General features: G+C 44.1%; 1 protein-coding gene and 1 long non-coding RNA gene across 11 annotated transcripts in view; one reads left to right on the top strand and one right to left on the bottom strand.

Annotated features, from left to right (window-relative positions):
* Positions 1–12,710, bottom strand: part of LOC108003468 (paired box protein Pax-5) — a 139,122-nt gene that overhangs the window by 21,697 nt on the left and 104,715 nt on the right. For all 10 annotated transcript variants that reach the window (XM_062073557.1, XM_062073556.1, XM_062073558.1 and 7 more), the window contains 2 exons: positions 7,745–7,910; positions 3,093–3,290 (listed from right to left, as the gene is read on the bottom strand). In XM_062073557.1, the coding sequence (XP_061929541.1) occupies positions 3,093–3,290; positions 7,745–7,910 (364 nt within the window). The remainder of the gene's footprint in view (positions 1–3,092; positions 3,291–7,744; positions 7,911–12,710) is intronic.
* The window catches only part of LOC133665958 (uncharacterized), a 48,558-nt gene that overhangs the window by 19,523 nt on the left and 16,325 nt on the right, over positions 1–12,710 (top strand). The window lies entirely within an intron of this gene.

A 12,710-nucleotide genomic window follows, 5' to 3' on the forward strand; every position in this document is an offset into this window, starting at 1 on the left:
CTGAAAGGAGGAAGGCGTTCTTCGGGGGGAGGAAAAGTGAACGAAGGAGGGAGATGGAGAGAGGCTATGTGTGCGCAATGATAGAGCCTCGACCGAGAGCCGGCTACTCGAGCGTGACTCCGCAGCCCGTACCCGAAGCCTATCAATATTTCCTCCCGAAAATCCGCCGTGGTACCATCGCAGCCATTTCTCCCCCCTTCGACCCCCCTTCTCCTCTTCTGAGTAAAAACAACAGCAGCGAAGTTTTCGTCTTATTTGCAAATGGAGAATCCGAAGAATCTTGGGTTTTGATTCTTCTGGAATAAAACAGCAGAAGGAAGAAAATGGAAAAGATTTTAAAGTTGTATTATAATTGGTTCCGTTGAATTAGACGCGTTAAAGAAGACGGAATCTTGAAGAGAAAAATGGTGGGATTAAAGAGCAACAAACGAGAACGCAACAAGAAAAGAAAAGAAAATATGGTCGATTCAGCAAAGTGGGAGCGAAGCTCGGCTCGGACAGTTACTGTCCCAATCTTGGCCGCGTTTTTCGCTTGTTTTCCCTTGATACTCACGGGATATATATCTGTTATTTTTCGCGAAAGCCACTCCATTATTTCGCTCTCCTCGGTTTTTTACCGTCTGGCCACCAACCGACCCCGTCTCCCTCCGCTTTCCCCCCGTGTCGCGGCCGGTCTCATTTCGAAGTGCCCCGGCAAAAGCGGGACAATACATTATATTAGCCGTATCATTATTTCTCCGTACGAAAGTTAGCTCGAAGCTAGAAAAACCGAGACACGCTCGTAATGGGAGAAATCCCGGCTCTCCGCCTCCGTTCGAGAGAAATCTCGGTTGAAACCTGCGTGCGTGCGTTCCTTTTTGAGCAACCAATCTTCAATTTTTCACATCTCGAGCCGGATGTTCCCTAATTTCGTTTCAACACCTCTTCTCCTACCAATAAGTGAAATAATCTAAGATGCGCGCAATTTTTTCCAACAGAGATCTATTCTTTTCGAATAAATCCGCAACTCTGCTTTTTCTCAAATGTGTTATCGATTTTTTTCCGTCGCAGGATCGATCCTCGCGTCGGATCTCGTTTATTACGTCCGCTCTTCAGGAGGTGGTCTCCATCCATTGCTCGGCAACCGGAAATACATTTACCCGCGCGTAGGCAGAAGGGGGCGGAAGGTTGCGGGCTCGTGGCGAGCGTACGTGAGCGGGTGGAGGGTGCAGGTTGAGATAGGCGGTGCATGTGGATATCGTAGCGAGGTAAGTATCCGCGGGGTAAGTTTTTCCAGGCGATCTGCTCTCCGGATTCAGATCAATACCCGCCATCTGGGCCTCGGTGGTGCGGGGATACGGAGGATAAGGAGGAAAAGGGGAGATGGAGAGAGGTTCGAGCGGGGGAGGGGAGGTGTGAGAGGGAAGATAGAGGAAGAGAAGGTGGAGGAGACGCTCGAGCAACAAGCCACCGCCGCACCCTCCTTCCTGCAATCCTGGAACACGTCGAAAACCTCGGCCAGAGAGCAATTCCTGTAGCTACGTACGCCCACGTTTCACGCTGCCGTGGCTATCGCGAAACTATCGACGTCTCTGCAAGGAAGGAATGGAAATATTGCGCGCGACCCAAGTCACCGGGCCGCTTTCGTTTTCATCCTTTCCGTTTCGAATTATCGCGCGTCGAGAACTATGCGGCGGACATGTATTTTAACGAAATTCATCTTCGAGATTTCTCAAGATATTTATTTCAATGCGAAATTCCTTTTAACTATCTTCTTACAGTTATCTCTATACACGAATCACGATTTAAAAATACATGAAAATTCCTCAACGATCGAAGATTTTAAACGCTCTCTCTCTCGATTCCTAGCCGCGGAGGAGCGGTTAATTTGCGTGCGTTTCCATCAACGGCCGTGGCCGCCGGAAATCGCGTTAGTGGATTTCACTCGCGCCAACCAATTCGATCCGCATTACGCTCGATTACATTATCAGCCCTCGCGGCGTGCTCGAGGACCGAGAGTAGAGGGGAAACAGAGAAACGGAGAGAGCGAGGAAAGGGATGAACTATTGGATGAAACAGGGAGCGAGATAAGGTCTTAAGTAGCGACTGATTAAATCTCGGGACATATGTGTGCCGATCAATGGTACCCCAGTGGTCTCCTTTCCATCTCCTATTTTCCATTCCCTATCTCCATCCATCTCCCTTCCTCCTCCTCCTCCTCCTCCTCCTGCAACCAGGTTTTCCGTTGCACGAAAAAGGGGATCCTTCCACTCGGTTCGGTTCAGCGCGGTGCTGATACGCTGTAATACCGTCCCACGGGGGCCCGCTCCCCTTTTACCCACTGGATACTCTCGTGTTTCCTGCCCACGCCACCCCGTTCCATCGAGAGCTCGATCTACCGGCTACGTAAAAACACTTGAATTAATCGGCCCCCTCCCCCTCCATTCCCGAAGGAACCTGCGAAAGGTCAATAGGATCGGGGTGCACACGCTTATCTCGATTCGGCGAGAGGGGGATGATTGTTGCTCGTCTCGTCGGATAACTAATCGGTCCCATTGGCGATCGGGCATATGCTGTTCGCGCCCCCTTTCTTCTTGACGATAAAATTTCTTCGATTGCTGGTCGAGTGAAGGGTGAAGGGATTATAATTGGTTAGACGATTAATAAAATCGTTTGGATCGTATCTTTTTGCTATCAAATGTAAATAAAAAGGAAAAGTGTAGTGCTAGGGCAGGTATAGTAAAATTTATAAGCATATCGGGAGAAATTATAATATATGTAGAATAGGAAGTGAGTACTTTTTCAAAAATTATTATAATAAATAAAATTCCGTTTGCATTGAATAACTTGTTGCTTGTTTTCATTTTTTTTTTCTTTTAGTTTTAATAGGATTGATTTGACAACGATGCGATTGAATAATTGCCAACATATTTGATAATGCAGATATTTTTAAATATGAATATCCTTTTAAAAGAGCATTAGTCAAATAAAAAGGCAATTGCAATAAGCGTTGAATGTTAAATAAAATCGTTTAAATGAGATAAAAATAGTACTCTTCGAAATTTGGATATTACAACGGTCAAAAGACAATAATTATTAATCAATTTACTCACCGGTTGATCGAGGAGACGGATGGCACGTTGTCCTGCGAGCAAATGCCTTCGGCGAGCAATCGGTCCCTGATCTCCCACGCAAACATAGTTGGATTGTCCCTCTTGTAATTAGCGATCGCTTCCACGACCGGTGGCGTCGCTACCTTCGGCTTCGAGCCGCCTATAACTCCAGCCTTGAAGCTACCAGTTTCATAATACCTGTGAACAAAGAAGAAAAGAAACCGATATCACCATTCCATTTTTATCCCTCCCTCTGTTTTACTAAATTTTTCAAAATCCTTGGAAGATGAACGAACTGAACAAATTTCTCCAGTATAAATTTCAACTAGTAACAAGTTCCGTAACTTTACGTTACGCGAATTTTATCAATTCGAGCAATGCTTGCACAGCAACAATCGAAAGCAATTTTACAACGATTACATCACTTTTCAAAAACCCGTACACTCAAATACTTCCTAACTTCGCATTCCTAACTTTTCCGTAAGAAGAAGGCAGAAATTTCAAACATCTGTCACATCCTCCAAGAGATTTGCAATTTCAATTATTTATTATCGTTATCTTCGGTCCACCCTTCTCCCTCCCTCGCGCGCGAACGGGATGAAAAGGGACAGAGGATGAAGAGAAAGAGAGAGGGGAACACAGGGAACGATCGTTTTTCCCGCGACGTGCGGCCAACGTCGGAATAACGAATCGCCGTCCAGCGACGCGTCAACGACCGGCTGTTTTAAAACAAACGGCTTCTACCTCCGTCCCCCTCTCCTTTCCTCTCTTTCCCTCCCTCCCTCCACTCCTCCCTCCCTCTCTCTCCCTCCCTCTCTCTCTCTTCGCCTCTTCCTCCCCCTCTCCACCCCTCCTCGGCCCACCCGTCGCGTGTATGCGCGCGCGATGGCCAATCGCGATTGGCGGGCCGCCGTGAACGCGCCCTTTGTGCCTAATTAGTTAAATAATATCTTCGCTGGTGCTTAAATTCAATTACGGCAGAAAGCCCGCAATAATGGTCCGCTTGTGGGCCGCCTTGATGGATGTGGGTCCGCCGCCGGCGCCGACTCATGCCCGTTCGACTACGCGGCCAATTTTCCCTCCCCTCCATCCTCCCCTCTCTCCCTCTTCCAGCGTAACCGTCCGTCTATCTCTTCTCCTATCTGCGTTTACACGTTGATCCTTGTCTTTCTTTTCGCGGGGGAAAAATTGTCGAGTGGAATTCTTTTCGGATTGCCGAGAATCTTGAACACGGTACACCCGCTGGAACGTAACGAAGACAGGGCGATGGTGTCCGGTTGATCGTGAGAAGTCGATTCGAACCGGTCGGCCTGTCGTTGTCAATTCGACGAAAGGAGGAAATTAGCGGTACATGCGGGGATACGCGAGCGTTATCGTATCAGTGATAAGGGAAGCTTGGAAATCGATCCAGCCCGATTGTATCAATTATTGTTGTTTTCGTCTTCCTTGTGAGTATCCTCTCTGTGTTAAAGTAGATCGATCGATCGCTCGAATTTCGCCATCTTTTAAATTGCAACGAGCATCACTGGTGCAATATTCACGGGGGAAAAAGAGAAAAAAGAAAACGATCGAACTGGTGAACCTGTTACAGTCGAAGGATTCGTGGGAGGGTTCCTTTAAACGATCCGGGGGTCGAAATTATTACGATTATATCTGGCGTAAAACCCCATTCCCTCCGCTCCACATGGCGGTGTTTCACCCGTTTGTTCCGCCCCCACCGTGAAATGTCCATTACGTCGTGCGATTTTTTTTTTAAATCGACCCTTTCACCCCCCAGTCGTATTAATTTCGATTTTGAACGTGGCTCGAGCACAATAGACCGTGAATAGATCGAATTTTACGAATTTTTATGGATAGCTTTTACGGTTAGCTTAGAAAAATTTAACGAGTTTTCCAGACGTTTTCGATGAAGCTATATATAATCGAGTAAGAGAGAGAGAGAGAGAGAAAAGCAGCCAATAACTGTTTGATCGAACGCTTCTAATTTCAATTCCGTGATAATTATTATTCGAGCTACTGTTTCGACGCTTTTACATTAATTGTTTATAATGTATCTGGATCGAGCATTCGTAATTTTAGTAATTTGTGGCACGCGAAAAGAGAAATTGTTTCAATTTCATCGTATTATCTATTACCAACAATTGAGAACGATGAATTTTACAGAATAATCCGTTTCTATACAATTCTTATAGATATACACCTTCAGAGAGAGTATGATCCCCTTCTCGTCGCGAGATTCGAATATCACTTGGAACAAATATTAATTTAACTCACTAAATCGTCAAAATAAAACGTATTAAAACTGGCATTTCTATAAATCCGTATACGTAAAGTTGCGAATAACCGAACAGAGATGCTCAAAAACGGGTTAAAAAGGTGCGTTAGACAAACGTTTCCTTGCGAAACGAGGTGTGTCGCAAACTTTTCAACGCGCGAGCCTTCGCCACCCGCCACTTCCGTTTCGTTTGTACGTATACGCGGAAATCGTCACGATTCCGCGAAGAACAGGCGCGTCGCGACGTATCAGTGGCGCGTGACTGCGTAAAGCCTCGCCGTTAACAGCGTCTCGTCCGAGAGGGCCGTTTTCACCCCAGTTTCGCTGAAAGAAGCGACTGTAAAATCCGCACCTTGTAAAATTGTGTATCTCCGAACCGATGGGAAGTTAAACTTAAACCGTGAAACGAAACGATCCTTGTTTAGGGGCACGACGAGTCGAGCGATATTTCGACGATTTCCAACGATGCGTTGCTGTAATTTCGAGTATTATTTAGAAATTGAAAACGAAGTTGAATAAAAATGAGACAGAGTGATATACAAAGCGATTTAACTCGAATAATTTTTAAATTATAGCGAAAAATTGCATCGAGGATTGCTTTTGCTCCTTTGAAATCGGCTAATAATTTCGAATAATCGTAAAACGTATCACGGATTTTTATCCTCCAACTTTTAATTAAAAGATTACGTAACCTCTTTTATCCATCGCGAAATACATTCCATCAGAAAAATGCAAATTTCGTTCGTTTTGCGCGATGCTTTCTAAATTTTAAATCGAGCAAAAAGCGAGAAGCGATGGAGGGAAAGGTAGGCAATAGCGGTTGCTCCATCTTTCGTCCGATTTAATTTATTTCCCTACCCGATTTTGAATAAATTGATTTGGAAACCGGTTGCGAAACAATCGACATTTTCTTTTCCTGGTTTGATTAACACGTAGCTGAAACAGGGACTTATCGATCCGATCGCCCGATAAATCCACTGAAAAATAAGTCGATATAACCGTCGACGTTAATACACCTGTTAATCTATGTTCACAACACGTTGCTATTAATATCGTTACGCGATAAATCGTGGAGAGGGGCATTTGATTTGAAAATCGTCCAAAATCGGATTTACCGCGGCCAATTTTCTCCGAATGAATTTCGTTAATTTTCTACACGTTGAATACACGAGCCTCTATAACGACCGTTCTTCCACGATTATTTAAAGCACAGCCAAACCTACGTCAGATCGTCTTTCTGATTCTTCGAATATGGCGGAACGCATCTCTCTAGAGGAAGAGGTTTTATACCTTTGAATTGCAAATCGAAAGCGAACGATCCAATCTATCTTCGAGTGAAAGATTCCAACTTTTACGTCGAAGCTTGGATTATTTCACCCCCTTTTCTTAATTACTTCCTCAACGCTGAAAAATATTTACCAAAATCCAAAAGATAGATAAGATGCACCCGCTGTGATAAACTTAAATTCGATTCGCATGATGTCCACGTAAGAAAATATAAGGGAAAATCCAAAGGACGGTAACTCGAGAAGCAGTAAAGTAGTAAATAATCCAGCCTATTGTGCACACACGCGTATGATATATAACATACACGCACATATTTTTATATATATATAGATGAAAGAGGTATATGCGAGAATGATATTCCAGCTGTGGGGACGTATGACATTCGGGCCATCAAAACGGCACGAGGCCACCCGTTATGTAACGCGGGGCGGAGGGTGGAAAAAACATGGAAACCGCATATCGTCGCACCCGCTGGCAACCCCCACCGTGGCCGGAAGAGGGGTGGTTCCTTCCTTCCGGCGTCGCAATTTCGTCCCAGGCTTCGTCCGCCTCGTGGTCCTAACACCGTCTTTAATTAAATCACTCCCGAATCTACTTTTTGCCCCCCTCCTCCCACTTATGCATCTTTTCTCCGTTCCTCGGCCACTTGGAACTTGGCAGCGCGGAAATTACGGCATTATCGACGAGCTATAGATCCCCTTCTCTCTATATACAACGAGTTTTTATTATCCGTTTCGATTTTCTTCGAAAGCGAAAGTGTCTTCAGCTTTCTTTTCAAATATGGATCCTGATAACTTCAGATAACCGAAACTATCGCGCTCGATTCTTCCTAAACTTGAATAACAATCGTTTCCAAAAGAGAAAAAGTCTTCCCAAGCTACGAAGAAACTCTTGAACTCAATTAAAGGGATCAAGCAATCGTTCGATCGTTTCCAATTAAACCCAATGAGGAATCCTAGTGCACACCTGATGCACGTAATAACAAATCGAATCGATGGAAATCAAGGCGAAAAGGAAGGAGGGGGGCAAAAAGCAAAAGTGTGGTGCGGTTGTAACGGATACGGGCGGGATTGTGTCGGGCGGTACTCACCTCGACAGTATCTTGGATACACAGCCGTGAGATACCCTGAGTTGTCTGGAAATGTCGCACGGTCGGACGCCGCTGTGCGCCAGCTCGACGATCCTCTGCCTCACTACATCCGGTAGGGGCCTTCCGTTCACGAAGACGCCGCCGAGCTGGTTAACTCCGCCGTGGCCTGGAAAATGGAAATCGATAATGCATTAGCCGAGAAGGGGGGACAACCGTCGAGGCCGTCTTCTTTCCTCCAGAAGAACGATCGTTCGATTTATACCTTCACCGAGATATCGGGATACCAATTTTCGATCTTACGCGAGTCTTGAGGAGGAGGAGAGAAGAGGAGATTTTTCGGGAAGGTTATGGTTTTGGAAACAGGGTGAAATGATTCTTCTCTTAAGAGAGTGTTTTTTTCTTTGTATATAGTGGATGTTAAAAAGTTTTCGATGCTATTATTTCTATCGTGCAAAGAAACTTTTATCGTTCGATCAAAATTGTAGTAGGTTCGTGAATTATCAAATAATCGATCGTTTAATCGAATCATCGAATTGCATATTGGATGGGTGTCATTTGTTAGAAGAAGATTTATAGTAAAATTAATCGATTTTTCGAATTTTAACTTGGAAATAATCACGCGAGAATTGAGAAACAATGTATTTTCGTAGAAGATTAAATCGAGATTGGCAAGATTTCAGAAATTCGTACAAGTAAAAAGTGGATAGAATATATTCCGCGCATAAATAAGGATCTATTTTAAAACGAACTTATCTCCAACCTTGAGATCAATCTACTTCTCTACATTCTTCGTAATAAACGAGCTTATTAAATCCTAACTAATTACAATCTATTATATAGAAAACGCTTACAAAAAAGTCTTGATAACAATAAATATATATCGTGTCTTCCAGAAAATCGAGCAAATCGTCTTTTTAATTCATCTTCTATTGCCCGAAAATGTATTTCTTCCCCCTCTTCCACTGCCACTTCCCTTTCGACGAGGCGCATTCGCCGATAATGAAAGCAACGTGTTCCAGATCATTCGATTTTCCATCCCGCGCTCCACTCCATTCGCGGGACGACTTTATTTTCGCGCATTACGACCACCTAACGCGCCAACTTCCATCTAATATCGTAAATGGAGGGGTCCTGCTGGACCGCGACATATGTCCCCCTGTACGAGCCAGTGCACCGATGATTCGATCATCATTCGTTGTTTCTCCAACCCCTCCTTTCAACTCGCGACTCATCCCTCGCTTTCCCTCCTTATTTTTACCCGGTTAATCGACTTCTTCTTCTTCTTCTTCTTCTTCTTCTTCTGAGGAGAGATTTTAACGCGCTCCAGTAACGCAGCCGGGTATAATAAGATCTGATACGAATCTTCTTGTTGTCGTTGCCCGTTCAGCCGGGATTATTCTACTAGAAAATTAATTCTAGATTTGTCCCACGGTCGTTCAGCTTTCGCACACGCGCAAACCATTCCAGTTTCTTTCGCCGCGGAAATTGTTTTGCGCAGTTGGCCGCAAAAGTATCCTAGATATAGATCTTTAAAATTTGAGATTACACTCAATAAGACACCACGTTTTAATAGATTTATCGTCAACAGTTAATCGAAGAACGTACGCCGTACGTTGCTTTAAAATAAGATAGAAGGCAAGAAACTTTATGGGACCTATAAAAGGATTCTTATTAAAAAACCCAATCTATTAATCTGTATCACAGAAGCATCGTTGTTATCTAAATCGAGGCGGTCTCCACCAGCGAATTTTTCCCCTCCGCCCCCGTCGAGCTTTATCGCGCCGGCAATCTCCACTGTATGAAGACAATGAAGGGATCCAACGATCATTACTAGAAACGATACGCGTTTTCCGGTCGCAAATCAATTCGCTCTCGCGTTTATGGTCGCATCCCCGTGGCGCGGCCGGTAGTCAGGGGGAGGATGATAGTCGTCCCCTGGATCATGCTGGCGGTGGCACGGGGCAAAAGCACCATGATCACGCACGCACACACGCGCACCGTCACGCCTGGTGACCGCAACTATACGAGGAATACCCTGGACGAGGATACCATGGACCATCCTCCCCCTGAATCCAGGGATAACAGCGCTGCTACGAATTGTCGTGCCGTTCCTCTCCCGTCCGACCAACGCTTATTATTGCGTTTCGGAGAGCAATTCCGAATCTCCTGCTCTGTGACGGTGCCTCGTTTCGTTAGCGTTACCCCTTGTCAACCCTTTGCGCTCCACGCTTTTTCTGAATCTTGGAGGAGGTTCTTATCGCGTTATGAGAAAGAGAAATTTTCCAAGTTTTGTAAATTTAGATTGGATAGGCTTCGAAGGAAAAATTTTTCCCCGCCAGTTATTAATTAACCGTGAGGAGTTAAAATTCGTTGCAACGAGATTAAAGTGATCAAACAATCGTTCTTTTTGCGACAGGAGAGGCGAGTCGGGCTTTCTCACAGTCGATTGACTTTCGTTAGCCGATTGATCGAAGAGAAAGCCGGTTCCTTTCCCAATTGCACGGATCCTCGCAAGAACAACGATGCAAAATGTGTTGACCCGGCTGATGCGAGCCACTTCCGGCCCGCCGCCGCCACGTTTCTCATTCGCGATCCATCAAAGCTTCCGTCATTCCAAGGAACAGGCGTGAAGTGGACGTATCGTTACATCTTCACGGTTCCATTCCAGCCGAGTAACTGGCTCGATTTGAATCGGATTCGCGACGTGGACGTGGAACGCGACCATTGGCGATTAGACACCCTTGATGATCGGTTAATCACGTCGTTCGAGCGGAACGCGCGAGACGAATTAATTCGACGATAGTTCTCGCGGAGAAAAAGATTGGATTGGAAGAAAAAAAGAATGGAAAACTAAAAACTTGGTTATTATAAGTATCTGGATTAGGTCTAGAGATAGGTTATTGACGTAGATGAAATCGAAACAAGCTTGGAATTATCCATCTCAGTAGTTGATCATCGGATTGAATTATTAAAAATTATGAATTATTGAAGAGTTTGGTTTTATAATAGAGTGAAAGAAAACGAAGTCATTCAATCATCCCACGATTTATAATCAATATTATTTCACGTCAAAAAGACATTTACTTTGGTAGAAATAGAATAATAAGTAAGACGAGCCTCTATCTCTTCAACCGCGTTCATACAAATTTTTGTGCAACACGTTTTGCATAAACATCCGCAATCTAGTTATTACTTTGATGACGAAGAACCAATAAACAAGAAAAGATTGATTTCATCGCGTGTAATATCTATCTCAGTGACACTCAATGGCGATATAATACAAGGACGTGCGAATATAGATCCGCCTTACGATGTTGAGAAAAAAAGCAGAATGATCGAAACGTTATCCATTCGATACGAATCGTAATAATAACTCAATTTTTAAAAGCAATGAAACGTTTTTTGCTTCGATTATTAAACAAGATGGACGCTCAATATCAAAATACGACACACTTCTCCCGAAAAGTGTTGAAACGCTTTACGATAAATTTTCGTATTTTTTTTTTTAAATATGTCCTCCAGGAAAAAAAAAGATCGAGTTGAAATCTCGTCGACATCGAATCTACCGAGTAATAAAAAAGGGGAGGGAAAAAATATTTTAAAACTTTTGTGAACGGGTGTGTAGATTCCACGGCATCGGTCACACGATATTTCTCCACCAGCTTTGTTCCTGTATTACATTACGATCTGGCGTTACGTATTGCCGGCATACACTGGAAATACGCTAGACTTTATTACTCGGTCGTTTGAAAAATAGAAATGGAAAAGTGGGGTCCCCCTTCCTCTTATTTTTCTGAAATTTGCTACCCCCGACTGTCGCCCATCTAATTTAATAACAATCGTAAAAAGTTACCTTGCTAGAGGGAATCAATTTTAAAAAAGATAAAACACACTGGAAAACTACAACCCCGAATTCCAGAGGAAACGAGCTCTTAACTCCTCATTCGGGTGAATTGAAAATTGTAAAAAAAGAAAAATTCTGGTCATATTTCTCGAAAATTTTACCACTTTTCTAGTTCTGAACTTTCGAATAATTCAAAAATCACGTAATTTGGATAAACCAAAAGTCGTTCCAACAAAACTTATCGATTCTCGTCAAATCGTCCCTAAATCCCTTCCCAATTTTAATAAGAATCCTTGCTTAAAATTTAAAAAGAAATAAACGACGAAAGGGACAAGATTTTCACCCGTAATGCGTAAATTTACGGATAAAAGTTGGTCGGTCAACAGATATCGGGAATTTTTCCTCTGTTCGAAACGTGGAGCAAATCCCCCCGCAATTACACGGATAATTTTCCCCGTTCAATGAAAGGGATTGGTCGCGGAACGATTCAGCGCTGCGATGCGCGCCCGTTGACCGCGCCGTTCTTGTTAATGTTTCATAATTATTATCATGCCATTAATTCGAACGGAACTGGCGGACGACCGCTTCGAAAACGACACTCCTCTGCCCGTGTAATTAATATACGTTTCTGATTCGCCGAAAACTCTCTCTGTCGCTCGCAGCCATCCCCCTTTCTTTCCCCCTTTTTTCTCCCTTCCTTTTTTTTTTCACAAGAACACAAAGAATAGAAAAAGGTTTCCTCGATCTCTCGCCAACTGTCCACTTTTTTCCCCTCCCCCGTTTCGGACACACTTTTCCCTCTTCACGCGCGATTACGCCGGAACACGTTCCAAAGTCGACCGGATTCTCGCTTTCGTTCGCTCCGCCGGAAGTTGTACTCACTCGCGATTCAACAACCCCCCTTTTTCTCCTCCATGGATTTGAATTTTTCCGCGGTACCAGAATTTCTCTTCTCGATCCTTGGAGTCCGATCGTTGGGGAGGGGTAAAGGTAAAGTGAAAAGAGGAAACGATTCTCTCGATTCGAAAATTTTACCTATTTTTTTCTTCGAATTTCCTTTCCGCGCGAGGATTTCACCGGCAAGAGTTCCGTTCACGAAGATTCTACTTTCTCGATTCTTTC

This window comes from Apis cerana, linkage group LG4, assembly GCF_029169275.1.
Source record: "Apis cerana isolate GH-2021 linkage group LG4, AcerK_1.0, whole genome shotgun sequence".
NCBI classification, from domain to species: Eukaryota; Metazoa; Arthropoda; class Insecta; order Hymenoptera; family Apidae; genus Apis; species Apis cerana.